The 26,566-nt window shown below is 43.6% G+C and overlaps 1 protein-coding gene across 6 annotated transcripts in view; it reads left to right on the top strand.

Annotated features, from left to right (window-relative positions):
* STK32B (serine/threonine kinase 32B) overlaps nucleotides 1–26,566 on the top strand; it is a 412,641-nt gene that overhangs the window by 251,468 nt on the left and 134,607 nt on the right. For all 6 annotated transcript variants that reach the window (XM_047718860.1, XM_047718857.1, XM_047718856.1 and 3 more), the window contains one exon: nucleotides 12,171–12,344. In XM_047718860.1, the coding sequence (XP_047574816.1) occupies nucleotides 12,171–12,344 (174 nt within the window). The remainder of the gene's footprint in view (nucleotides 1–12,170; nucleotides 12,345–26,566) is intronic.

Raw genomic sequence — 26,566 nt, 5'->3', positions numbered from 1 at the left:
AACAAACTGAGGGTTGCCGGGGGTGGGGGGGGTAGGGATAGGGTGGTTGGGTTATGGACATTGGGGAGGGTATGTGCTATAGTGAGTGCTGTGAAGTGTGTAAGCCTGGCGATTCACAGACCTGTGCCCCTGGGGCAAATAATATATGTTAATAAAAAGTAAATTATAACAAACATGTTCAGTGTTACATTGCAGGACTGTCATGTTGTAGAGATGCAGAGGGCAGAATCAGTGCACATTTTAGGACTGGCTTCCACCTGCTGACTTAACTTGAATTGTTGTATGTACCAGGGTGTATCCCAGTTTTTTTTTTCTTCTTCTTTTTTTTTCAGTATAGGACAGTGGAGGAACAACCAGAAAACAGGTCCATTTCCCAAGTAAAATAAATACATACATACAACTGTGTGGAGATTTTAGTTTCAGTTTTAGTTTTTTTCCCATTAGTTCATTCTTTTTAAATTGCTTTAGAAGCTTTAGGACATCACAAGACAGCAGCAAATTTGGTGGCACGCCAGTGGATTGACTAATACCGACATTAAGATGCTGATGTTTCATTCTTCATTTGCTTATAAGTGTATTCTCAGACTCCTTGTCTCCATTCGTTAACATGGGGATAAATCTCTTTTCACCAGCCTGCCTGGCTGTGACATGAAAATTAACATGAGGTGTTCTGCTCATGCAACAATAAAAAATGTCGTAAAGAGCTGATACGATTTTGTATTGTAGCAACAAACACATAAAATTTACCATCTGACCCATGTTTAAGTGTATGGTTCAGTGACATTATATATACTCATAGTGTTGTACAACATTCATCAGTACTACCATCCATTTCCAGCACTTTTTATAAAAATATATTATTTATTTGACACAGAGAGAGAGAGATCACAAGTAGGCAGAGAGAGAGGGGGAAGCAGGCCCCCTGCTGAGCAGAGAGCCTGATGTGGGGCCCGATCCCAGGACCCTGAGACAATGACCTGAGCCGAAGGCAGAGGCTTAACCCACTGAGCCACCCAGGTGCCTCCAGCACTCTTTCAACTTGCAGAACTGAAACTCTCTCCCCATTAAACACTAAATCTCCATCCCCCCAACCCCAGCCCCTAGATCTCAGCATCCTTTTCTGTCTCTATGAATTTGACTACTCTTAAGTATCTCCTATAAGTGGAATCCTACAGTATTTGCCTCTGTGTGACTGACTTATCTCACTTAGCATAATGCCCTAAATGCCATTCAGCCCCTTTGTGGCATGTGTCAATATTTCCTTCCATTTTGAGGCTGGCTGATAAGGTATTTCATTCTGTCATTTTGGTATTTGTTTTTCATATGCCTTATAGTTTTTTTGTCCCTCATTTCCTTCATTGCTGTCTTCTTTCATGTGTAACTTTTTGTAGTAAAATGTTTAAGTACCTGTCTCGTTGCCTTCTATGGCTACCATAGGGACTGCATTTAATATCCTAAAGTCATAATGCTCCAGTTTGGATTCATACCAGTTTGACTTCCAGTAGCACACATTAACTCTGCACCTTTACATCTCCCTCCCTGCCCCTTTCAGTTGTTGATGTCCCAAAATCACATCTTTATATCTCATGTGCCCCCAAATTTAAACTAATATTTTTCAAAGGGTTAGGGTTAGTTCTAGTAGTTCGGGGGTAGAGTCTTTTGTGTTTTCCATATAAAGTATCATGTCATCTGTGAAGAGAGAGTTTGACTTCTTCTTTGCCATTTTGAATACCTTTTATTCTTTTTGTTGTCTGGTTGCTGTTGCTAGGACTCCTAGTACTAGGTTGAACAACAGTGGCAAAAGTGGACATCCTTGTTGTGTTCCTGATCTCAAAGGGAAGGCTGTCAGCTTTTCCCCATTGAGAATGATATTTGCTGTGTGTTTTTCATAGAGAGATTTTAGGAAGTTGAGGAATGTTCTCTCTTTGCCTATACTTTGAATCGTTTTAATGAGAAATGGATGCTGTATCTTGTCAAATGTTTTTTTCTGCATCAATTGAGAGGACCATGTCTCTCTTCTCTTACTGAGTTGTTCTATCACATTGATTGATTTGTGAATGTTGAACCACCCTTGCATCCCATGCATAAATCCCACCTGGTCATGGTGGATAATCTTTTTAACGTACTGTTGGATCCTATTAGCTAGGATCTTGTTGAGAATCTTGGCATCCATATTCATCAGAGATATTGGTCTGAAATTCTCCTTTTTGATGAGGTCCTTGCCTGGTTTGGGGATCTAGTAGAACTTATAAAGCAACTCAGTAATGTGGCAGGATACAAAATCAATGCACCGAAATCAGTTGCTTTCTTATACACTAATGATGAAAATATAGAAAGGAAAATTAGAGAATCAGTTCCATTTACTATAGTACCAAGAACCATAAGATACCTGGGAATAAAACTAATCAAAGAGGTAAAGGATCTGTATCAAGGAACTACAGAACACTCACGAAAGTAATTGAAGAAGACACAAAAAGATATAAAGGCATCCCATGTTCATGAATGAGAAGAATAAACATTGTTAAAATGTCTATACTGCCTAGAGCAATCTATACTTTCAGTGCCATCCCAATCAAAATTCCACCAGCATTTTACAAAGTGCTGGAACAAACAATCCTAAAATTTGTATGGAACCAGAAGAGACCCCCAAATTGCTAGTGAAGTGTTGAAAAAGAAAAGCAAAACTGGTGCATCATGTTGCCTGATGTCAAGCTTTACTACAAAGCTGTGATCACCCAGACAGCATAGTACTGGCACAAAAACAGACACATAGACCAGTGGAACAGAGTAGAGAGCCCAGATATGGACCCTTAACTCTATGGTCAAATAATCTTCGACAAAGTAGGAAAAAATATACAATGGAAAAAAGACAGTCTCTTCAATAAATGGTGCCGGGAAAATTAGACAGCTATGTATGGGAGAATGAATCTTGACCGTTCTCTTACACCACACACAAAGATAAACTTGAAATGGATAAAAGACCTCAATGTGAGGCAGGAATCTATCAAAATCCTAGAGGAGAAAATAGGCAGTAACCTCTTCAACATCAACCACAGCAACTTCTTTCAAGACATGTCTCCAAAGGCAAAGGAAACAAAAGCAAAAATGAACTTTTGGGACTTCATCAAGATCAAAAGCTTCAGGGTGCCTGGGTGGCTCAGTGGGCTAAAGCCTCGGCCTTCAGATCAGCTCATGATCCCAGGGTCCTGGGATCGAGCCCCGCATCAGGCTCTCTGCTCCACTGGGAGCCTGCTTCCTCCTCTCTCCCTCTCTGCCTGCCTCTCTGCCTGCTTATGATCTCTGCCTGTCAAATAAATAAATAAAATCTTTAAAAAAAAAAAAAAAAGATCAAAAGCTTCTGCACAGCAAAGGAAACAGTCAACAAAACAAAGAGACAACCCACGGAATGGGAAAAGATATTTGCAAATGACACTACAGACAAAGGGCTGATATCCAAGATCTATAAAGAACTTCTCAAACTCAACACTCAAAAAACAGATAATCAAGTCAAAAAATGGGCAGAAGACATGAACAGACACTTCTCCAAAGAAGACATAAAAATGGCTAAGAGGCACATGAAAAAATGTTCATCATCATTAGCCATCAGGGAGATTCAAATCGAAGCCATATTGAGATACCCCCTTACACCAGTTAGAATGGCCAAAATTAATGAGACAGTAAAACAACAAGTTTTGGAGAGGATATGGAGAATGGGGAACCCTCTTACAGTGTTGGTGGCAATGCAAATTGGTGCAGCCACTTTGGAAAACAGTGTGGAGATTCCTTAAGAAATTAAAAATAGAACTTCCCTATGACCCTGCAATTGCACTACTGGGTCTTTACCCCAAAGATATAGATGTAGTGAAAAGAAGGGAGACCTATATCCCAACGTTCATAGCAGCAATGACCGCAGTCACTAAACTGTGGAAGGAGCCAAGATGCCCTTCAACAAATGAATGGATAAAGGAGGTATGGTCCATATATACGATGCAATATATTACTCAGCCATCAGAAAGGATGAATACCCAACTTCTGTATCAACATGGGCGGGATTAGAGATTATGCTGAGTGAAATAAGTCAAGCAGAGAGAGTTATTTATCAAATGGTTTCACTTACTTGTGGAGCATAAGGAATAACACGGAGGACACTGAGAGGAGAAGAGAAGTGAGTTGGGGGAAATTGGAGGGGGAGACGAACCATGAGAGAATGTGGACTCTGAGAAACAAACTGAGGGTTTTGGAGGGGAAGGGGATGGGGTTGGGTGAGCCTGGTGGTGGGTATTATGGAGGTTATGTATTGATGGAGCACTGGGTGTGGTGCATAAACAATCTTGGAACACTAGGAAAAAATAAAATAAAATTACCAAAAAATTGCAAGTTAAATATTTCTTTTTGAATTCACCCCATGGCAGGAGGTTTGGCTTCATCTCATATGCCCACACAGTGAGCACTTGGCTGTCCATCCTCCTCTGCCCATTGCTGGCTTGCACTGGGATGGTCAGAGCTGCCATTCCATGCTCACAGTTTGTCCAGGTGAATGGTACATGTACTCCTCCATTATTCTACATTTTCCTGTCTTTTCCATCAGTCTTACTTTGTTAGATGCTGCAAAACCTTTAGAAGCATGCAGGATACAAATTAAATAAAACCATTAAGCCTCAAGAACAGTGCTCTGCATTTGCAAAGATAGATACACTTTAGGGTCTGCAGAGGCCTGCTGCAAAGCAGCAGGGGATGGAAAAGCTGAGTTTGCAGTTCACCTTTGCCTGGTCCTCTGAGTGCTCCTGCCCCAAACTGGCTGAGCCTGCGGAGCCAGATGGTGTTTGAGTGTCCTCTTGCTGCCACTTGGCATGCAGGAGGCACATGGAAGCCAACCATCAACACTAACTTCTAGGAAGATGACAAGGACAGAATTAGCCTGATGTGGAGAACAGTGAGGGCCAGGATGTATGAATGGCTTGAGCACTTCTGTGGCTCAATTCAATTTTTTTTTTAAAGGTTATTATTGCGAATGTTATTAAAGACTTCTGTGTATCAAGCACACTTCAGGCTTGATAACCTCCTTGTTATTTGTACAATATGAGCTGACGGGAGGCCCCAGCATCCCATTATTGGATTTCTGAGTCCATGAGGGTATTTTTAGCTGTTCTGTTGCTGCGTGTTCAATCTCAGAGAATCACTGGCAGTGAGCGTGGTTGGCTAGCCCTCCTCTCTGTTTGCTCCCCTTTGGAGATTGGAGATTGGAGGAAATGGTCTGAGAGATGCTCAGCTCCTTGTCCCAGCAGGTGCCATACAGTAAGGACACAGGAGGTGAATGTTGGAAACACAGGGCTAGTCCTGGCTTTTGGAGCTTCCAGAGGACTAACCCACGGGGTATCTCCTGGCTTGGATCCTTTTGCCCAGGGAAGAAAAGTGGAGAAAAGGCACGTGTTTCAAATGGTGAAGTGGTGCTGTGCTGCTGGAGCACTAAGAAGGGTTTGTGATTTCCTGCCCAAAATTGTTTTTTACTTCCCACGCCTTCCCTGCCACTGACAATCCATGGTTGGCTGGCAGCTTCCTGGAAGCAGGTGTGAGCAAGCGGAAATGAAGTAAGAGGGGGGCTGGGCCAGGTGTTCTGACTCGAGATTTCCCCCTGGACACAGTACCTCTCTCATAGGTGCTCATGTGTCTTCTCACACATGGTTAACATGGCTGGCCTTTAGCGTGCAAGCCTCCTGAGGCTGGTTCTAGAGGACATGATGTGTTATTGAAGAAGAGGTCTCACCTGGTAACTGGGCACATCAGCCTCTCTTGGTTTTCTCCATTGGAAAAATGAGAGGCATAGTGCCCAGCTCACATGATTAAATGGGATAAGTGCTGAGGGATAATGGGAGGTCTGTGGATAGCACTCGTCCTTCCCAACTGAGTTTGGGACCACTGAAGAGATGCCATGGGACTCAGATATGTGGGAGTGAAAGTATCAGCTGTGTTGCAGACACAGTTGATTGGAGAACTTGGCTTTAGCTCTGCGCCCAAAGGGCTTGCTAACACTTCAGCTTTGAAATGGAATCACCCTAAGGATATGGGCTCCGCTGCAAGCCTCCTCCCCACTGGCCAGGCTCCTGGCCATGGCAGGGAGTAGACTGAGTACAGGCCCTCTATGGGGAGATCCAGAAGCCTGGCGGGAGCCCAGAAGGGAATGAGAGGAGCACACTGGCAATTCCTTCCAAACAGCTCATCAGACAGGTCACTTCTACATGGGAGTGAGGCTCTGGAAGGAGGCTGGGAGAGTCACTCTCAGACCAACAAGAGATCCTGGTCTTAGCAAGGAGAGGAGGCCAGACAAAGAGGAGGGTATGGTAAGCAGTGAGATCAACAACAAGCATAGCTCGGTGCCCCACAGAGCTTTGCTTCCAGTCAGTCCCTCACCACCCCCGTCTCCTTCCACACTGCCTTCCCTCTCATCCCAGCCTCCTGTAGAGAGGAACAGACCAGCATGCCTCACAGGCCGTGGGTACTCTGTGACCCTTTCATTCCTGAGTGTGGGATGCTATGGGCAATGTGCTAAATGCAGGAGGACAGTGCCAAATAAGACTGGTCCCTGTGCACAGAGAGATGGCTGGCTGATGGAGAGAAGAGACCAGGAGAGAGAGGATTCCCATGACATGAGGAAAGTACCATCAGAGCCTCAGACAGGGATTCTAGCTTCTGGAAATGGGTTATCTTGGTTTAATTCCCAGCTCTGCCTGTGCCTGGGAAGTGTTCTTTAACCTTGCTGAGTCCGTGTGCAGATCTGTCCAAGACAGCTCCTACAAATGCTTACCTCGAAGGGCTTTCGGGAGAATGAAATGAGTTAGCATAAATAAAGTGCTTAGAACAGTGCTTGGTGCATGGTAGGCATCTTATCAATGCTATTATATTGTAGGACACCAGAGACTAAAAAGAGTGTTACCCAACTCAGTCTTCCAGGGTTAGGTGGTGCTTCTAAGAGCCAGAGCATGAATCTAAAGCAGGGTTTCTCAACCGTGGCACTGTGGACACTGGGGCCAGGTCATTCTTTGTGTGGGAGCTATCCTGTGCCTTGGAAGAGACTTAGCATCATCCTTGGCCTCCAGATGCCAGTAGCATCTCTCCCAGTTGTGATAACCAAAAGTGTCTCCAGACACTTAAATGTCCCCAGGGGAGCAGTGCTGCCCCTGATTGGGAAGCATGTTTCTCACTGAGAAGGGAAGGATGGACAAGAGCAGAGAGGTGGGAATAAGGGATGTTATAAGTGAACTGGTGACAATATTGAGCTCCTTGGGAATGTAACGTCCACATCCAGGATGAAAAAATGGATCTCCAGGGTACTTGTCATGACACATGACATCAAACTCCAGCCACCTTTTGATTGTTCCAAACTTAGGTGGACCATCTCAGATGACCTCTTCCACAGAATCCCAGCTTCTGGCATGGGGCAGATGTGTGGTCAGAGCCTACTGAGTATTCGTGGGTCAGCTCATGTTGGTGACGTGGTCCCTGACAGCGCTCACCCACTGTTCTCTCCATTTGTCTTTTTGTTAAGAAAGTTCATACATGAGCAAGACCCCAGATCACTTTCCTTTCCCCCACATAGCACAGTTTTTAAAGGCTTGGACTTTGATGTCTTCAGTGTATGAAGAACATCATACCAAAAAATCCCTGTTAAATGCGTTATTCTGTGTAGAGCTATTTTTTGTAAGTCATTGTTTTTCACATTACAAAGTGCCATCTTTGTAAGAATCTAGTGGGAGGAATTTCCTTCTGGCTTCAGGATCAGGAGTAATCATGTTTTCCTAAACAATGGATTTTTTTCCCCTACATTGACCCTGAATTGTAAGGCTGATCATGTTTCTCACTTTGCTCTGGTTGCTGGGAAGGTTAGGCTTGCATTTATGGCCTGTTTCAGGCATGCTATTTGAGCATGAATTGGGGTGGTTTTGCCTCCTTACGTTTTCTTAAACTCCCTCTTTATTCTTTGACCTAATAATCTATGGTTTATTTAATTTTAATTTTTTTAAGTTATATGTATTTTGCAAATAACTTTTAAAGCTTTTTGGAAAAAGATTGGAAATTAGTTTTTTAAAAATCTTTTTGATGGATGCATAGTATTCCATATATGTCACATCTTCTTTATCCAGTCATCTGTTGATGGACATCTAGGTTCTTCCCATAGTTTGGCTATTGTGGACATTGCTGCTATAAACATTGGAGTGCAAGTGCCCTTTTGGATCACTACATTTGTATCTTTAGGATAAATACCCAGTAGTGCAATTGCTGGGTCATAGGGTAGCTCTATTTTCAACTTTTTGAGGAACCTGAATACTATTTTCCAAAGTGGCTGCACCAGCTTGCATTCCCACCAACAGTGTAGGAGGGTTTCCCTTTCTCCGCATCCTCACCAACATCTGTCCTTTCCTGACTTGTTAATTTTAGCCATTCTGACTGGTGTGAGGTGGTATCTCACTGTGGTTTTGATTTGTATTTCCCTGATGCCGAGTGATATGGAGCACTTTTTCATGTGTCTGTTGGCCATCTGGATGTCTTCTTTGCAGAAATGTCTGTTCATGTCTTCTGCCCATTTCTTGATTGGATTATTTGTTCTTTGGGTGTTGAGTTTGATAAGTTCTTTATAGATTTTGGATACTAGCCCTTTGTCTTGCCATTTGCAATAATGTGGATGGAACTAGAGGTTATTATGCCATGCGAAATAAGTCAATCAGAGGAAGACAAATAGATGATCTCTCTGATATGAGGGCATTTGAGAGGCAGGGCAGGGAGTTGTGGGAGGTAGGGAGGGAAAAAATGAAACGAGATGGGATCGGGAGGGAGACAAACCATTTAGAGACTCTTAATCTCACGAAACAAACTGAGGGTTGCTGGGGTGTGGGATGGTAGGGATAGGATGGCTGGGTTATGGACATTGGGGAGGATATGTGCTATGGTGAATGCTGTGAAATATGTAAGCCTGATGATTCACAGACCTGTACCCCTGGGACAAATAATACATTATATGTCAATTTTTTAAAAAATTGTCTTAAAGCAGACATTGGGTTCTTTGTGCTGGTCTGTTTTGATGGCTGGCCAGGACTGATAACTTGCAAACTCCTGAACTTCTTTGATGTTGGAAGGAGAGCCTAATTGCCCAGATTTCTCCATGGGTTGGTGTTATGATGATAGAATGTAGATTTCTCGGGGCACCTGGGTGGCTCAGTGGGTTAAGACGCTGCCTTCGGCTCAGGTCATGATCTCAGGGTCCTGGGATTGAGTCCCGCATCGGGCTCTCTGCTCAGCAGGGAGCCTGCTTCCCTCTCTCTCTCTCTCTCTGCCTGCCTCTCCGTCTACTTGTGAGCTCTCTCTGTCAAATAAATAAATAAAATCTTTAAAAAAAAAGAATGTAGATTTCTCACTTGTGGTCTTCATCATTTCCATGACAATGTGTAACATTATCATGAGAACATACTTATAATTCCAGTCCAAAAAGAGGCAAAAGGAATAATGGCACAATGCTTTGGAATAGTGCAAAACTGCAGAGATAAATGAAAGATCATTCTCTGTTCTCTGATAACAGCATTGAGTCTCCTTGGGAATGTAGAGTCCATGGCCCAGGGGGGCGTGGGGGGAAGGATCTACAACAAGAGAAAGCCGCAACCTGATTTATTGCTTAAATTATTGTTCCCTTTGCATTTTGGGTTTCCTCTTTAGAATTCATTCTGGTCTGCAAGTTTCTATCCTAAAAATTCATGTTGCTCCTCCAAAGAGTTCTGGCGGAATATTGAATGAGATACCCTTTGACAGTCTAGCTGTGAATGAGGGTGCAGAACTCACTGGTTATTAATGTAATGTTTCAATAGTCTTTCAACTATTTGAATACAAATTGGGCATCTCGAGGAGGCATTTATAGCTGATTCCTGTGGTTCCTTTTTGAGAATCTCAACCCTTCTCTCCAGTAGCAAATGCATGGAGAGATGTATCATGGAAATTGTATCAGATGACTCTTTCTATTCCAAATGACAAACACTGTGTCAAGTAGTGGAGGTCAGAAAGCAGAGTCTTTGCCCATGGATATACAAAGTTCAGGCTGCTGCCCAGGCTGGAGCCAGCACCTCCAACAGGGCCCCTCTCTGTGTGTGTTTAGCTCTCAACCTGCTTGACCCTCTGTAGCTTCATGCTGCAGATGGATCGTACCCCCATTTTCAGCAAGAGGATTCCAGGAGGCTTTTCTTTCATCCACCCCAGGGAGCACCCCCAAGGGGTGACGAACCAACACCAGCAGCCAGGGGATGTGTGTACACTTCCTAGTCAGCCCAGGTCATTGACCTGCTCATCTCTTTATTGAATGGGAGGAGCAAGAAGGCAAGACAGTGCCAACAGGAACATATTACATGAATCAGCAGTGTGGGAACAGAATGCATTATGAGACCAGACTCTCTTCACACCAGTGATGCCTTTCATCAACTCTTCTTGAACGTAGAAACAAAAAGCCCACTTCCTCATATGAGTCCAGTATTACCATGATACCAGATCTGGGCCAGGGAATTAGTAGGTAGGAAAATGTGGGCTAGTGTCCCTTGGAACAAGATACGAAATATCCTACAAGAGATACTGGCAAGCTGAGTCCAGGAAACACACCCAGCTTATGGAAACACACAGTGTGTCCATCACAACAGCACCCAGTGGTGTGTGGTCATAGATGTGCTGGAAGGAGGCAGGGTCTGGGTTCCTCCTGCTGACTCTCTGGGTCCCTTCGTCCCTCTGGGGCTCAGTTGCCTCTTCTGTCGAACCAAGGGGGCTGACCTGGCTCACCCAGGTCTGATATCCAAGGGTCTGAGACAAAGATCTAAGCCTCCATGATAACGATCCACCATTCTGTGATTATTGCTCAGGTTTCCCTTATGATGACCTTCCACGATTCTGTATGGGGTGTGAAAACATTCTGCAATGCTGAGATTCTACTTGACAATTGTGTAACACTGTCCTGAGGTTCATATGTTGGCTCCTCAGTCCTTAGAAAGCCTTAAATGTGTTCTGTGAAAATGAATTACGTACTAGTTCAGTTCTCTATGGCTGAAAGAAACAACAAAACAAAACATACCAAAAAAACCCCCCAAATTAAAAAACAACCCTCACAACCTCAGTGGCTTAAAACACAGCTATTTTATATCTTGTGTTCCATGTGCTGACTGGACTCAGATGGGCAAGTTTTCTGCTCCATGTGACATCAACAGGGGCTGTGGTCGCTCCCAGTGCCTGAGGCAACTTGCTCCCATGGCAGCCAGTTGTTGCTGGTTGTTCCTGGTGGCCCAGCCAGGGCTGTTGACTGGAGCACCTTTGTTTTCCTTCTCCTGGCCTCTCCATGGGGCTTGGGCTCTGGCTGGATCCTAGGAGGCCAGTTCCCTTGAGGCCTGGGTGTGGACTTGACCGAGCATCACAACATTCAGGGGGAGCAGAACCAAGCTCTGTGTGGGGAGTGGCACGTGGTGGGAGGGAACCAAGGGGTGTTGGGGTGGGTGGATGCAGCTTTGGAGACTACCTACTACAAGTCCCGAAAACACTCCATTAAAGCAGTTACTAAAGACAAAGTAATATATACAATGGAATATTACTTGGCCATCAAAAAGAATGAAGTCTTGCCATTTGCAATGACATGGATGAGGCTTGAGTGTATTATGCTAGCCAAATCTGTCAGTCAGAGAAAGACAAATACCATATGATTTCATTCAGTTGTAGAATATAAGAAGCAAAACAAATGAGCAAAAGTGGAGGGGGGAAAGGAGAGAGAAAAAAAAAAAAAAACAAGAAACAGACTCTTAACTCTAGAGAACAAACTGATGGTTACCAGAGGGGTGGTGGGTGGGGGATGGGTGAAATAGATGATGGGGGCTTGTGATGAGTACCAGGTATTGTATGCAAGGACTGCGTTGCTATATTGTATACAGTTTAAATAAAAACTTTAAAAACTTTAAAAAATAATAAAACAAAGTCAGGTGTTGGCGTCTGGTTGGTTGAAATGCCATTTGCCAGCCAGAACCTGTTGATGGCGTGCTCTGACTTCGGTGGCACAGGTGCATCTCTCTGAGCCTCAGGTTGCTTTTCTGTAGAATGGGCGCATCGGTCTTGAGGATGTCGGAGTGTCTCCATCCCTCACCTCCTCTGTCCCTCTGTGCCCACAGGTACTCCTTCCAGGACGAGGAGGACATGTTCATGGTGGTTGACCTGCTCCTGGGCGGGGACCTGCGTTACCACCTACAGCAGAACGTCCACTTCACGGAGGGGGCAGTGAAGCTGTACATCTGTGAGCTGGCGCTGGCCCTGGAGTACCTGCAAAGGTTCCACATCATCCACAGGTGACTGGGCTACTAATGGGGTGCCCGGGGACAGCAGCCCGCAGGGCGGCAGCGCGTGGGGGGAGCAGTCCACCAAGGCGCCGGGCATTCTGCTGCTGACGTTCCTTAGAAGGGACAGCACGCGGAGCTAAGGAATGGCCGAACAACGCATTACTGCTCTTACATTCTCAACGGACACCCCTCTCCCTTGTCACCTGCGTCTGAGGGGGAACACCCCACTGTGGAGAGAGGGGGCTGGTGGTTGGTCTTGTCGCCTCTCTTCCAGCGTGACTTTGGAGACTGGAATGTTCTGTCCCTCCAGTCTCAGGTTAGAAAGGTCACGTGGCATCAGTTGGGAGTGTGAGGGAATCTTCTCTCTTCCTTTCCAAATTTCAAATCAGTGCTGTGCCTCGTGGAAGTGCTCTCCCTCTTGGGAAGCTTCACTGTTGGCCCTGGGCTTTGGTTATAAGCTCTGAATTTCTGCCTCTTCTTCAGGGCCTTTGCTTCTCCCCACCCATGCACAGCCCTGCACTCCAACAGGCAGGCAAAGTGAGTCTGTCTGCAGAGGCAGGAGACCAGGGAGAAGCTTTGGCAATGGTGGTATCACGAACAAAGTCTTCTTGCTCTTCCCAGAGGAGGGGGCTGGCGTGAGTGGCTCCAGATTTCTTCACCTGGGGTCTCACACCATGCCTACCAGCTCTTCTAACTTAGACCATTTTGAAAGACGTGGTAAAGAAAGTCTTGATTTCTATGTAAAGATGTACGTTAGGCACACACGCATGCACACATCTCTACAGTTTGTCCCTCCTGAAGCCCCAGTAAAATGACAGCAAGAGTATTTGAAAAGTGACAAACTCCCAAGGATGGGGAAGACTAAAGAGGAGACTGCAGAAACACATTGCAGGGGTTGGGGGGAGGGTGGTCTGAAAGAAAAGGGAGAGTGGTGAATGATTAGTGCCCAAGAATGTAAATTCCAGGCTGTCACTGGGGTGAGCGCTGATGGACGCCAAAGAATCCCCTAAAGGTATAATCAGCATCTTTGGAGGGTAGATGAGAGGTAAAAAGGTTAAAGTAAGGTGAATTGTTTGAAAGCCTTTTAGGAAGTCCTGAGAATCCCAGAGCTGCTTGTCCACTGTGAATAACTCGATGGCTGAATAATCATCTGAGTAACTTCACCCAACCAGAAGACTAAGATGGTATATGAACCTACTTGAGTTGGGACACTGTACTGAAAATAGTATACGAACCAGACGCTAAAATACACAGCCTTCCCCCATTCCGCCTGGGCTCTAAGAGTACATATTCAGGCCTTCCTCCAGGCAGGACACTGTGATTTCAGTGAGGATGTGACCTCAGTGTGGATGAGCCAAGAGTAAGAGACTGTGACCTCATAGCTTCACCACTCCCCCTTAGTGTATAGTTCATAGCCAATTAACCCCGCTCACTTCCTGGAAGCTGCCAACTAGTTTACCAATGACCAAGGTTTATCAGACATCCCAGGAAATTTTCTGTCTCAGTGAGATTCAAACAATCAAATGGACAGAGGGAAAAAAAAAAAACAACTTAGAATAAACAGATACTATGCAAGGAGAAGAAAATATCCAAATATCTATGATCAGTATTTCCATAGGGATAAAAAGATGTTTGCGACTATAAAATAGGGAACACCATGTTTATTTAAAATTCAGATAACATCAGAGATCTTATAAGTTAAAAATATGACAGTAGAAATGAAAAACTCAAAAGATGTGTTAGAAGACAAAGTTGACATCCCTCATACAGTAAAACAGAAAGACAAAGAAAATGTGAGAGAAGATACAAGAAAATGCAAGAACCAATCCAGTAATCCCAGCATCAGGAGAGAGAGAAAAGAAAGAAAACATGGCAGGAGAAATCACCAATGAAATAATTAGAGAATGTCTCTGGGACTTGCAACACATGGGTTTCCAGAGTTACAGTGAGGGCCATAAACAGATGCCCATCAACACAAACTTTAGATCCCATAAGCTTCCACAGAAGAGCAGGCCGTAAAGGCTAAGGAATCAGATTGTTTTGGGTTCATCAGACACTAGAAAGCAGTGGAGACATTCTAGCCAATCAAGTGTGAGGGTAACCGTTTTCACAAGTTCAAGGTCTCCAAAAAATCTACCTTATGTTCACCTTTTCTCAAGTAACTGTCAGAAAAAGAGGTGGACTCCACAAAAACAAAGGACTAAATCAAGAAGAAGGAAAAGACAGAAGATGGAAGGGACTCTAGCAGAGAAGAGAGCCATAGGGAATCTCCAGGATGGTGATGAAGGGAGATTCAAGGATGTCGACTGTGCCTACGGTGTAGACTCTGGCCAGTGCTGTCTGAGTGGATCAGAACACCCTGGGACACACTTCTTCAGGAAGCATGGTCTGATGGCATTCCTGGTGCATCTGGGTGCCTTGAGAGGAAGTTCTCGAGCTGGTGAAAACTCTGAAGTTGAGTAACTGGAGAAGTTTAGGATAAAGCTCAACAAAAATAACACAGTTATTAACCCCAGGGAATGGTAGGGTTGTACACGATGTCGTCTGTGTGTAGTACAGCTTATGGTATGAACCAGGTCTGTATAGCATAATCAGAATCATGGCAGCCCTGAAAGTTGATCTAACCAAAAATATAACACTCCATTTGGGAAAGGCAGAACGCGAGGATGAGCATGTCTCCTGGGGGTTTCAGGGAAAAAGACTGCTACATCCTCATCTTTCCTAGTGGGAGGCCAGCGGATGGAGCCTGAAATGCCCGAGTTCTCTCTGTCATTGACAGAGAAGGAGCTAAACATACCAAAACTCTCTGAATGGACGGAGAGGGAGAGATGGGGAGAATGTGATAGGGCTTGTTGCTCCTTATAAGAAAACTTGCAGAAGTATTGATCCTTTGAAATACTTCCGTGCATAATTTTACTACAAATAATAAACAACACAATGGGTAAGAACAAGAAAGAGGAAGAGGAAGTTGTGGTAGCGATAGTAGCAGTACGTAGTAGAAGAGGGGTTGTCCTGCGCAACGAAGAGAGTGTTCACTGAGGACCCATTGTTCATTCACCAGCCTTCGTGTGCAGCCATTCGGCATTGGACTCTGTTTGCAAAACTGATATTTGTTGAGGAAGTTCACCCCATGTTAGGGTGGCCTCTGTGGGCCAGCTGGGCTCTTTTGAAGGTGCTTGAAGGAGCAAGTTCCTTCCCAATCAGTTATATGAATGCCATTCATGAATTATCACAGCTGTTTCTGCACTAGTGTGCAGTAGATGACCAACTTGCCTCATTTCCCCTAGACACTGAGTCATGTGGATGTCATGGTGAGATGGAAGCCAGCTTCTCAGAGCAGAGCCAGGGATGGACCAGGCAGACACACTGGAACTGTCCCATGAAAGTGTGATGGTTGGAACCACTTTTTTACTTCAGCAAATGTTTTAAAGTCACTCAATGTGAGGTCATCTGTCCTCAGATTCCAGATCTACCCTGGAGAAAAGGAGTTAGCCAACCATTTAAAATTTTTAAAAATGTACTAAGTGGGATTGTCTTACCACTTCTAAAATGGTAGGTCTGGCAGAAATTCGAGTCAGATTTTTTCCCTCCCACATAGTTCAATAAAGCCCTTTTTCAATGTGTTGATGATGTGTTCAGACTTCAAATTATGTGTCATACACATGGTGCATAAGGATATATGATAATGCTGTTGTGTTGTGTTAATTCAACAGATGAATTTATAAATCCCCCACTCCTTATGTGCCAGGACTCTGATGCCATATTTTATACAGACAAATGAAAGTTGCTTTTTTCAAAGTAGCCACACTCAAGGGGTGTTGGGGTGATGCAATCAGTTAAGGATCTGACTTCTGGTTTTAGCTGGGATCCTGATCTCAGTGTTGTGAGATCGAGCCCTGTGTCAGGCTGAGCGCTCATCGCTGGCTCTCTCTAAAACAAATAAATCTTTTAAAAAAAGAAGAAGCAGTCTCTGCTGAGACCCTAAGTTGTGTGCCACAGACATGAAGTTCCTTTGAAATCTCATGTTTGATGTGAAAAATGTCTTGACATTTTTCATTCCACTCCCATTATGTAGCCATGATTCTTTTGATACATAAGATCATACTTTACCTTTCATTTAAAAAAAAAAAAAAGGAAATGAACAATAATGGCTTCTCGGAGTCTCCTTGGTCTGTGGCAGATGCTGTCACATTATGTCCATCTATTCGGGAAAAATGAGCTGATCTGAAGGGAGCTCGCAGCTCAGGTGAGGCCCGGCCACTGGCCTTGCATTTTTAGATACAGATATGAGCCTATAAAGGGCGACCATTTATTCACGGTTTTGAACTGAGCAGTGATCTAAATGCTCATCAGAATGGGCTTGGGGCAGCATTTTCAAGCTTCTCTTGGAGAAAATTTTCACCAGTGGGGTTACTTCTATCAGATTTTGCTCTGAAAATGTCTGAACCCGTCAGGACAGTGTCTTTCACCCCCTTAGGAAGCACTCTTAGTGACGTGTGACTGACTGGTCTGCACATTCCTGTGCTTCCAGCCCCGATTTTGCCTATATGCAGATTGATGCACAGTGTCAAAGCTTCCTGGTCCCCGTGACGCCTCAGCTCATCAGACCCACGGTCGTCCCTCCTTTGGAGGCAGGAGTCCCATCAGGTGCAGAAGAAACCTCTCCTGCTTTGCCTTGGAGTTATGGGCTGTGAACATACTCAGCCTTGACAAAATATTTGCTTACTGTCAAATTTTTGTCAGGAATAATTTCTTTTGTTATCTTTTTACTTTGGGAAAACACGTTTTATCTTTAGGACCAGTAATAGTTTAGTCCTGCTAGTTTAACACTAGCAAGCTCCTTTCTCTACTTAAACTAGCATTATCTGTGCAGCAAGCAATACTTTTGCTACAGATTGTCTAAGGGTGTACAAACTCTGATTTGTATAGTTTATCATTTTTTGTCACTTTATTGAATACATTATGAAAATAAAGAAGTAAATCCTTTATTTTTTATTTTTATTTTTTGCAGTGGAGTATAGAGGTAAATCCAGATCTTATTTGTAATTTTTTACAAGATTTTATTTACTTACTTGACAGAGATTACAAGTAGGCAGAAAGGCAGGCAGAGAGAGGTGGGGGGGAAGCAGGCTCCCTGCCGAGCAGAGAGCCCAGGACCCTGAGATCATGACCTGAGCCAAAGGCAGAGGCTTAACCCACTGAGCTACCCAGGCACTCCTTATTTGTAATTTTTTAAGATTTTATTTATTTATTAGAGAGGCAGAGGGAGAGAGCACAAGCAGGGGGAGCTGCAGAGGGAGAAAGAGAAGCAGGCTCCTTGCTCAGCAGGGAGCCCAATGTGGGGCTCAATCTCAGGACCCTGGGATCACAACCTGGGCTGAAGGCAGACACTTAACCAACTGAGCCACCCAGTCACCCCAGATCTTATTTTTTAATAAATAATATGTGTATGTTATAAAGTTCAAAAGATTCACAGGAACGTATGTGAAAAACAAATGACAGTCACTGATTGAAAGCACAGGCTTCAGACATCCTCTTTACGTTCACCATTTGTGTTTGCCACACGCAATTTTTTTTTCTGCTAATTTTTTTTTTAATTTTTATATTTTTTATTTATTTTCAGTGTAACAGATTTCATTGTTTATGTACCACACCCAGTGCTCTATGCAATATGCGCCGTCCATATTACCCACCACCAGGCTGGCCCCAACTTCCCACTCTCCACCCCTCCAAAACCCTCAGATTGTTTTTCAGAGTCCATAGTCTCTCATGGTTCACCTCCCCTTCCAATTTCCCTCAACTCCCTTCTCTCCATCTCCTCATGTCCTCCGTGTTATTTGTTATGCTCCCCAAATAAGTGAAACCATATGATAATTGACTCTCTCTGCTTGACTTATTTCACTCAGCATAATCTCTTCCAGTCCCGTCCATGTTGCTACAAAAGTTGGGTATTCATCCTTTCTGATGGAGGCAGAATACTCCATAGTGTATATGGACCACATCTTCCTTATCCATTCATCCGTTGAAGGGCATCTTGGTTCTTTCCACAATTTGGCAACCGTGGCCATTACTGCTATGAACATTGGGGTACAGATGGCCCTTCTTTTCACTCCATCTGTATCTTTGGGGTAAATACCCAGTAGGCCACAGACAATTTTGTTTTGAAATGTTAACATGTAAAAAGGCACTTACCAATGAGATATTTGACATTTTGTGTCTTCGGGTGGGAATAAGATGAGAACAGTCCTTTCCAGGGCAGGACTTGTAACTGAGCCTTGTTCTTATCTACCTGCAGTTAGCATTATAATGTAGTGGGTTGTCCCCATATTTGGAACATGTAATAGGAAGTTACAAAACAAAAATCAGCGTGCTTGTAGGATGCTACACCCATGATGGTCATCAACATTTGCTGAGCACTTAGCATGTGCCTGGCTCTGTTTTAAGTGCTTTGCAGGTGTGACTTCATCTGACCCCAAAAGGCGAACTGAAGTGGTTCCTGTTATCAGCCCCATTTTACAGATGAGACTCATGGAGTCTCATGGAGTCTCGTAGAAACTGCTGGGTCTCATGGAGAAAAGTAACTCCCCAGGAGCAAACAGTAGGTGGTCACTCCAAGTCACCAGATCTCACTGTCTCTGTATTGGTGAACCATGGGAGCCCAGCACCCCCCCCATATTAATATGTAGAATCTGTCCATTACCAAAGCTTTCATGAAGGAAAAAATCATGTGACTCTCATGAAATAGCGAAACCCCTAGGCTTTTGTTTGCACATGCAAATAAAACTATATTTTAAGTGACAATTTTCAACCTCCTCCCTCCTTGAAGTTCTTGAAATGCCCTGACAAGTTGCTTATTTTCCTGTGGGGACAGCACCAGTTTCCAGTTTGGGTTGCATGAAGTGATAGAGATAGAATTTATGCCCCTTTCTTGGAATGCTTGTGTGTTTGTAATTTAAAACAATTTTTTTTTGTAAATAGGTTCACTGCCTTATAATTATGCTTCCTGAATTCTGTATAGATAAACTGTCTTAACTCCTGATAATTTGGGGAAATTGCCTATGTGCCTTTCCCAGGAAATTGCTAACAGAATGAGGCTAGGATGATGCTTTTCATTGGCCAATCCCAGTTAATTGGGAAATCAAATTTGTCTGAGCAGTAGGAGTAGAGACTGCCAAGTGTCACAATATGGCTGGGCTGCTTATCTCATGTCTTTGGCAATGGGGGCTTGTCACTCATGTAACGGCAATGTAGGTAAAAGAAGGGAAGAGCCAAGATATTCCTAACCAGTGGCTTTAGCTGGGGAAGGGCAGTAAGTAACCTGCCCTCCTTGGCTCCCAGCTTGGGTCTCCTCTGATGACCAGTGGAATTTATGAACAAAGGAACCAAACCTCTGACCTCAACCCTCCAAGTGGTGGAACACAGGGAATGAGATTGTGAGGGAGAGAAACTCAGGCTCTGCTCCTGACAGTAGCGGGAGGGGTCAAGGGTACCCTGTGGGTAGGCAGGGGCGTGGCCTACCACTCACTGCTGTGAAGGCTGGTGTTGAGAGTTCTCGTACTGTGTTCCTGGTGCAGAGGACCTTGGGCAAGTCCATTACCACTCTGATTTGAGTTTGTTTCTCTGTAAACAAGAAGAGTGATATCTGTCCACGGGGCTCCTGGTGGGTTGAATGATGTGGGGCTCACCTTAAACCCAGGGTGATTGCGTCTCGAGTTACTTAACATACTTACATCTTCAAAGACTCTATGGCTGAAAAAAGTCACATTTTGCAGATACCAGACTTAGGACTTGGACGTATCTTTCAGGGGGTACAGTGTAAACTACTGCAGTCATATTCATCTCTAAGTCTGCTCCTCTATGAAGACACTCCCCTCCCTTGGGTGGTTTCTCCTTTGGGCATCCATGTGAATTCTGTTCCTACTTCAGTGAGGACTTTTCTCTGGTTGCGTATACTGTACAGGACACCTGCTGCAGAAGACGCTTTCAGAATTATCCCTTTCCTAATTACCCATTATAGGTCCTGGCACACAGTAGGTATTGATAAATGCCTATAAATGCCTATAAATTTATAAGGCATTATTTATGCCTTAAATGAGGGATTGAGGCCCAAGGAATCGAAAGGATGTGTCCCCCTAGTGAGTTCTTTCTGCTCTGGCGGGCTCTGAAGTTAAGTCAAATCTCAGGTTTACATTCATTGAGTTAGTGAGTATTTAATTGGAACTTACTGTATGCCAGACAACACAACAGAAACCCTGATACAGGGGCACCTGAGTGGCTCAGTTGTTTGAGCAGTTGAGGGGTTTAGTATGTGACTCTTGGTTTCGGTTCAGGTCATGACCTCAGATCATGGGTTCCAGCCCTGTGTCAGGCTCCACACTCAGCCCAAAGTCTGTCTGTCCCTCTCCCTCCCCCTCTGCTCCTCCCCTCACTCTCACTTTGTCTCTCTCTCTCTCTCTAAAAATGAACAAGTAAAATTAAAAAAAAAAAGAAACCCTGATACATAAGTATGTGGCTTCTTACTTCAAAACCCAGATGCTTCATAAGTATGTATTGAATACCTGCTCTATGCTAGACACCTGACTTGGAGTTGGATTAGGGAGGCAGACATATAATGACCATCTCAGCCAATGTGGGAAGTGCTTGGTGAGAGCATGTTCAAAGCAGTGCAGAACACAGAGAAGCCAGGATAAAATTTGTCTCTAAGGATCAGCTCGGCTTTGGGGTCATCAATGATGGTATCTAGGCTGGGCTTTGCTTTTGGGAGGAAACAGATATTTCCTAAAACAAAGTGTTCCGGAAAAATGTTCTCTGGACAGTCTGAATCTTATTTGCTGGTGGCAGAAGCTGTTACAACCCTTTTGGAAAGGTACTTGAGAATAGGAATCAAGTACTTTGAGAATATTCATAGCTGGACGCACTGACTTCCTGTCTTGGAAAGTACGGTAAGGCTCCAGTATGGCCTGCATAAGATGCTGTAAGTGTGAGGGTATTTACTATAGCACACTTTACGATGACCAGTCATCCTGGAAGAACGCAAAGAAAGTGGCTTTGTAAACTGTGTACCTCCCTTTGAGAGACTTGAGACGATGAGACACCTGTATGTTTAACTCTTCCTATGAAAACTCTGTGCTATTGAAAGCAGTTATTGGTATGATCTTGAGATAAAATTATAGCTTATAAAATTGCATGACCTGTAAACAAATGTCTGCTTATTGAGCAGAAAAGACTCAAAGGTGATCTCCCCATGTGCTGGCCTCGAAGGGGGATGCCACACAAATCCCTTTCCTTCTTTTCTCCATTTTGAAATTTCCTGTAATGAGCACTTCATCCTTTTTAATGAAGAAGATCAAAGCATAAACAAATTTCTCCCTAAAGGGAAGGTGTTTCTTAAACATGAACTTTATTTTTTCTATTTTTTTAAAGCAGGAATGTTTTATTTATGTATATATTAATAATCATATTCATATCCAAATACACAGTGTAATTTTTTCTATAGACTCTATTGTATTTTCATGCTGATTAAAATTACCTGATGTTTCCCTTGTTGAAAACTACATAATTGGGGAGAGGGAGTAATTTAGAAGGAAAAAAATATATTTGATAGAAATTCAGCACCATAAAAATCATTTTAATATCATCCTAAATTTTGTCACTTTGCACTTGGACTCAGCTCTATCCTGTGTCACATCTATCAGACATGAGCATTAGATTGGACTGCCTGGTTTGGAGTCCTGATGCTACCACTTATGCCAGCTGTGAGAGCTCAGAAATTTCATCTCATCATGCCTCAGTTTTGTCACCTTTAAAATGGGCTTATGTGGATGTGGAATAAATGATTGGTGTGGAACTCCTGACACAATTCCTGCCTAGCATCCTCTAAACCTTTGGGGAAATCCATAATAAGATACTAATAATCAATATACCTAGTATAAAACTGATAGACCTATTTCCATAGGACTCAATATCTTCCCAGTCCTTCTCTGCCTTCACTGTGCCAAGAGTAACCTGCTGGTTCTCATTAGATCCAAGAGGGACCACAGCAGTACCTCTTCATTACTGTGGTACTGGAGTCATAGCAACTAGGAAGAAATCTTCAGATGGGAAAAAAATGGAAGACACGCAGAAATGTCATTGAGTGTGGAAATTCCAATTCAGTTTCAAGAGTAATTTCATTATTTCCAGGGACAGAGCTTGGTTTCCCTTCTGTTACAGGCCAGCATTTTGAGAATTTATGGCTCTGAGATGATATAAAAGTGAGATACAAGAGAATCCAATTTATCCTTTAAAGGGACTGTTCCATCTTCTAGATGTAAATTGCTCATGCAATTGAGCGGAGAGTGTTTGTGTTAGATAATAAATTTTAGAAATAAGGACCCGGGTCTCAACTTAACGTCAGAGAAACTGGAATGAAATCTGGGAGCAGAATATGAAAGCAGAAAACAAACCTCCAAATGGGTCCAATAAATTAGAGGCTGCTCTACAGAAGATGTTCAAAACCAAGACGATGAATGCAGTGTCAGGAAATGGGGTAAGCATTTTTTGAAATGTCAGCATACAACAAAAGCACTAAGATTTCTGAAGCTTTGTTCCTGTGCTGTTCCCCACAGCTCTGAATCCCTTCCCGGACTTGTATCCTTCATTCAGCAGTCAGTGAATAATACTGGGGAAGGGTCAAAGCTTGGGCATTAAGGACGGAAACGTTAAGAGACAACAAAACTCTACCCCCAAGAAGCCTCAGGCCTGTTACTAGTTATTAGTTGCTATAATAATAACCTGTAGCTATAGGTTATTAGTAATAATAGCATATTTGGGCCCTGACCACCATGTGCCAGGATATATGTATGTATGTATACAAACACACACATTTATATACATACACATACATATAGTCACACAGTTGCCAGTGTATGTATCTTATTACAATTTAGTGTAGTCGCCCCTCCTTTTGCAAGTGAGGAAAAGACAGGGGGGCTGGGAGGGCCATGAATCATAAGAGAGCTAAGTGGGAACACAATACTCTGGGAGTTCTGAGAAGTGACAGATCACATATGCTTTATGCCTTGCTTATGGAGAAGATGGGATTTGAAGTCTGAATGGCATTTTGACAACAGGGACAGATGGTAGAGAGCATGTTTCCAAGAAGACTTGATACAAGGAAGGGGTTGGCTTACTCATGTCTCCTTGTGTAGGACCTTGAGTGTAAGATTATTAAATGTGAACTCTATCTTGTGACAGTTGCCACAAGGATTGTTGAAAGAATTCCCTATGGTCACATGGGTGTTGAGATGAGGAAAGAGAAGAAGGTGGTGTAGAGTTTCCATATTTACAGGTTGGTGCTACCTACTGTGGCACTTTGCATTACTCCTTTGTGCTGGACCTGACAACCTGTGCATTCTTCATATGTATTCATTCATTCATTCATTCATCTGTTCATCCTTCCATCTATCCATCCATGCATGCATCCATCCATCCATGCACGCATCCGTTCATCTGACCATTCATCCACCCATCCACGCGTCCATCCATCCATCCACCCATCCATCCGTGCATCCATGCATCCGTCCACTCAGTAGTGAACTACCAAGTACGTACATCATGTTGGGCTATGGATGCAGCAGTGAACAATGCACCTGGCCTGATAGAGTTTCTGTCTTCTTGGTGCATACTTTCTAATGGACAGAGGCTGACAACAGACAAATATGTACGTAATATGTCAGAAGATGACAAGTACTGCTAAATTCTGTGGCAACATGAAGCGAACCACACATGGGGGTCTGGTTTGTGTCCGCTTTACAGGGAGGGGTCAAAGAAAGATGTCTCTGATACAGGGACGTGTGAGCAGGGAGCTGGAGGAAGTTAGGCAAGAGTTGTGGCAATGCTGGCGTATCCTCTCGCGGCAGCAACACAGAGACCCTGAGATGGGAGTATGCTTAGTGTGTCTCAGGAACAGCAAAGAGACCGACATGACTGGAGCAGTGTGAGCACCAGGGAGAGTGGTGGGTAAGGCCAGGGGGAGAGGTGAAACAGAGGGTAATGGAGATTTATCGGCTTCAGCTTTTATCCTGAGAGAGTGGAACGTTATTGCCAGGCTTTTGACAGAGCAGTGACATCATTTGATCTATGCTTTCAATAGAGGTGGGCGCTGGCAACTCTGTTACAGGATCATTTTGGCTGCTGTGTGGGAGATGGACTGGTGGGGGGCAGCATTCTGTCCTACAGTTGAAGAGAAGGCAAGGCTCTTGCTGGAGAATAGAGAAATATTTTGATGGAGTCTCTGATAACCTGTCCTAATACCTTTGTTGGCCAAACCAACCACAGTTTAGTTACTTGGAAAGAGAGACTTAAAGAACACTTGTTGGACAAGTTCTTCTTCAAGATGCCTGATCCAGTCCTGTGTTCAAGGTGACAGAATGGGGCAGGACCACACCAGCTCTCAAAGTACTTCATACCCAGTACAGGGAAGATACATGTGCTCAGAAATTAAAATAAGACAAGAGAGCTCCATGTGCTTTGCAAGATGAAATCCTAATTTGGGGACAATGTCACTGTGGGCCCACCCTGGGGCGGGGTGTCAGGTGACGTCACACCAGCCTTTGTGCTATAGGAGGAGTGTGTACTGACAGTCTTCTGATAATGGTAGCTGTCTTATGAGGGAGGGTGGTTAGTCCATGTTATAGCATATGTTGGAATTTCCTTTTTTTTTTTTTTTTAATGCTGAATAGTATCCTATTATATGGGTAAACCACATTTTGTGTGGGTAAACCACATCCACTTACATGTTTTTGGACATTTGGTTTGCTTCCACCTTTTGGCCTTTGTGAATGATGCTGCTGTGAACAATTTGCAGGGGGGCAGGGAGTATACTTAGAAATAGAATTGCTGGATTAAAGGGTAATTCCATTTTAAATCCTTTTTTAAAAATAAATTGTTTATTTATTTGACAGAGATCACAAGTAGGCAGAGAGGCAGGCAGAGAGAGAGGGGGAAGCAGGCTCCCTGCTGAGCAGAGAGCCCAAGGTGGGGCTCGATCCCAGGACCCTAGGATCATGACCTGAGCTGAAGGCAGAGGCTTTAACCCACTGAGCCACCCAGGCGTCCCTATTTTTAATCTTTTGAGAAACCATGTGGGATAGAGTTTGCTGATAAGGAGCTTCGCTGCTGGACTAAAGGATTCAGGCTTTCTTCTGTAGCCCACAGGGAGTTGGATAGTGTAATCGAGGATGGTGCGTTCAGCACATGCAGCAGATATTCAAGGGAACAGATGTTTAGGTCAGGGAGGCCCATGGGGACATGGCTACAAATGTGAAAGTCAAGTGATACGGATTTTCAATCTCTTTTATTTTTTCCTCTTAACTTCTACTTTTTTTTCTTATATTAGTCACCATACAGTACATCATTTGTTTTTGATGTAGTGTTCCATGATTCATTGTTTGCAATTAACACCCAGTACTCCGTGCAATACATGCCCTCCTTAATACCCACTGCCATGCTCACCCATGCCCCCATCCCCTCCTCTCTAAAACCCTATTTGTTTCCTGGAGTCCATGGTCTCTCATGGTTCCTCTCCCCTTCTGATTACCCCCTCCTTCATTTTTCCCTTCCTTCTCCTAATGTCCTCCATGCTATTCTTTATGTTCCACAAGCAAGTGAAAACTGCATCTTAGAGCATCATGGAGAAATGGCCAAAAATTAAAAGAAAAAGGACATATTACCTTCAAATGAGCAATAATAAAATTGGCTGTGGACTTAACAATAAAAATATAAAGGGCCAAATGTAAAAAAAAAAAAAAAGGAAAGAAAGAAAAGAAAAGTCATGTCATACTTATGTAAAAGGAAAACATGAAACCAGTTTTTTCAGTTTGCAGGGTACTAGTCATTAGAATGAACCCCTGGTACTCAACACCAATGAGATTGTTTCCTTTCACCACCAAGGAAGGCACATGTAAGTTGTTAAGTGTTTTGATGCAGGAACCAAATTTTTCTCTACAATAGTAAACAAATGTTCTTTTAACATGAGAGATTTCATCACCATCAAGATATATGGAGCACTGTTATTATTTTTTGAAAGACCAATAAAAATGTGTATTTCAGGAGGAACTTTTCAAGCTGAAAGCAAAAGTTATACATGTGTTCCTTGACTTCAGGTTGGCATCGCAGACATGAAGGCACAAGCAAATCATAGGTCATGAGTGAAGCCCTGATGCATTCATGAGCTCTTTGAGTTTTGCTGG

Source organism: Lutra lutra, chromosome 2 (assembly GCF_902655055.1).
Source record: "Lutra lutra chromosome 2, mLutLut1.2, whole genome shotgun sequence".
NCBI classification, from domain to species: Eukaryota; Metazoa; Chordata; class Mammalia; order Carnivora; family Mustelidae; genus Lutra; species Lutra lutra.
This window is presented reverse-complemented; position numbering and strand designations above follow the sequence as displayed.